Raw genomic sequence first — 2,452 nt, 5'->3', positions numbered from 1 at the left:
ATATATATATATATATAGGCAATTATGCAGACAAACAAATTAAATATATTAGCCTCGATACCTCCTAAATTTGATCCCTCTTACAGCCATTGTTTATCAGTGAAATTGATCTCTCCTAAAGACATCGGAGTTTAAATTTGAATCATTTTCCCAATGTGTCTCCTATACTGATAATCTCTGGATCTCATCTGCTGACTATATACAATCTTTATCATTAATTTCACCTTTGTATTTTTCTCTTTTTTCTCTGCTACTATTTACGTAGTACTGGCAGTTCACTAGTCTCTGAATGGTATTAGTATCGCATGATCTGCTTGTTTGTTTGCTCCCTGTGGCACACAAACGCTTCAAATATTATGATCCATAATTTCTAGCAGACAACATGCAAGCGAAACTTCGTAGAGAACTTGTCTGCACAGTCTAATCACATCTAACCATGTGACAGGAGTTTGTTCATTGCTATACAGTATGTCATGCTATTAAAGTGTGCGGAATCAGGGTGAAGAAATCCGGCTTTCTTCTTCTCCATCAAATATGACTGGATTTGAGTGCAACGTAAATGGAATGAAGCAATGAGATCGAACAATGAAACGTTGTTGGATATTTAATATCAAACTTAATGCAACAACAATGCATGTACATAAACTTTTATTTTGTTTTTAGAAGCGTGGAATGTGTTTCGTATTGTACAGCCGTGAAAACAACAGAAAGTCCCGTGACAATTTTTTTCCATCTTATAAGGGTAACAATACCCAATCTTTCTTCGATTTTCACGGCTATACTGCGTTCGAAATATTGCCTTCTTGTCTGTACAATCAAACTTAATGTTTTGCGGACAGCGTTAAAGGCTTGGTGAATTTTTACGACTCAGCCTCAAGAATGGGTCAGTGCAAGGGCATCATCCACACATCTCCACTGCAGATTGTCCAGTGTTAGTGTGGCTACGATCCACTCAAGTCTAAATCCCGGTTGAAGACCGATGAATTGCTGATAGTTGGTGATTTTACGAGAGCAAAATGTCTACGTGCTTAAAGGCTTCAGTCAACAGTTATTTTCACGCATCTACCAGGCTGCTTGTTATTATTTGTCCATATGCAAACTCGTCATTTACATCCCGCATAACTGCACTTACATATCATCAGTTGCATAAATACATTGCATAAAACACACCAATGTGCGCACACGCATACACACATACATAGACGCATACATGCACACATACATACATGCCTACGTGCATACATGCTTGCATACATTATGTGTGTGTCAGAGTGTTTGTGTTTGTATGCGCTGTGTGTAACATTCCCGTAAACAAGGACACTGCTGTTAAATTGACGAGGGCTTCGTTCTCTTCCGATATGGCATCGTCTTGAAATACACAAGGAAGGAGACCGAGAATTTTCAGAACCATCAGTCCTGCTCATATTGAAGGTAAGCCCTGGAACATAAAGTTTGAGACAAACATTGTTTTAATGGCATAGTCAGAATAAGATCATCTCCTATGAACTTCTGCAAGCAAATCTCTCCGATTCTTGAGCTTTCGGCTATCTTTAGACGGGAGGTTTTATATAAATACTTGCAACAGAATGAAATCCTATAAAGGCGACGAATCAAGAACGAGTCCATCAGCTTAGAAACTCAGTGACACGGCTTCAGCAGACACCGATATCATGCGAGCAGGCACTTTAATACCAAGTAAAGATCAAAGCCAGAGTCACGTCATTGTCAAGCGATTCGTCTTAACGGCATGATACGGCTCGTATCGAAAACACATAGCTAGCGTCAATTAGGGCTGCATAGATGTTGAAATAGAAGTTGTAAATGATTTATACTTACCTCACACACTGATCCTTCCAATGTGAAGAATTTATATATTACATAAAGCGGAATGCATATTAAAGAAGAACACACTATAATCCAACCAATTCCGATAGACCACGACGGGTATTGATAAGTTCCGTACACTGGGCCACTGTCGCTCACGACAGATAAAGTGAATAACATCTGTGGAAAGGATACAGGGGAAACAATATATATATATATACATATTTATTGTCGAGAACAAACATTACAGAGCCAAAAATATAAGATAAATTTATACTTTTATTGTTTATGTATAGCAGAGCTATTTTATGCAAACACACACACACACACACACACACACACATATATATATATGCGTACGTACATACACACATACATATATATATATATATATATATATATATATATTAGGGATAAAATCCAAGATTACAGGTAAAATCTCAATTAAAATCAATTTATTAAAAATTAAAATTAAATTAAGTTTCACAGAGTAAAATATATATAAATATATCGTTTTAGGGAAAAGAACCAAGGTTCATGAACTCATCGATGAAAATCCACTGTCACATATAGAAAAATTGTCAAAATACAATAATAATAATAATAATAATAATAATAATAATAATAA

At 36.0% G+C, this 2,452-nt stretch overlaps 1 protein-coding gene across 1 annotated transcript in view; it reads right to left on the bottom strand.

Moving 5' to 3' along the window:
* Nucleotides 1-2,452, bottom strand: part of LOC106881266 (sodium-dependent serotonin transporter) — a 196,924-nt gene that overhangs the window by 2,750 nt on the left and 191,722 nt on the right. The window contains exon 12 of the mRNA XM_052968465.1: nt 1,837-2,004. Coding sequence (XP_052824425.1) covers nt 1,837-2,004 — 168 coding nt within the window. The remainder of the gene's footprint in view (nt 1-1,836; nt 2,005-2,452) is intronic.

The sequence above is a fragment of the Octopus bimaculoides genome, chromosome 6 (genome assembly GCF_001194135.2).
Source record: "Octopus bimaculoides isolate UCB-OBI-ISO-001 chromosome 6, ASM119413v2, whole genome shotgun sequence".
In the NCBI taxonomy this organism is placed as follows: Eukaryota; Metazoa; Mollusca; class Cephalopoda; order Octopoda; family Octopodidae; genus Octopus; species Octopus bimaculoides.
The sequence above is the reverse complement of the archived record's forward strand: the minus strand, read 5'-3'. Positions and strand labels throughout refer to the sequence as shown.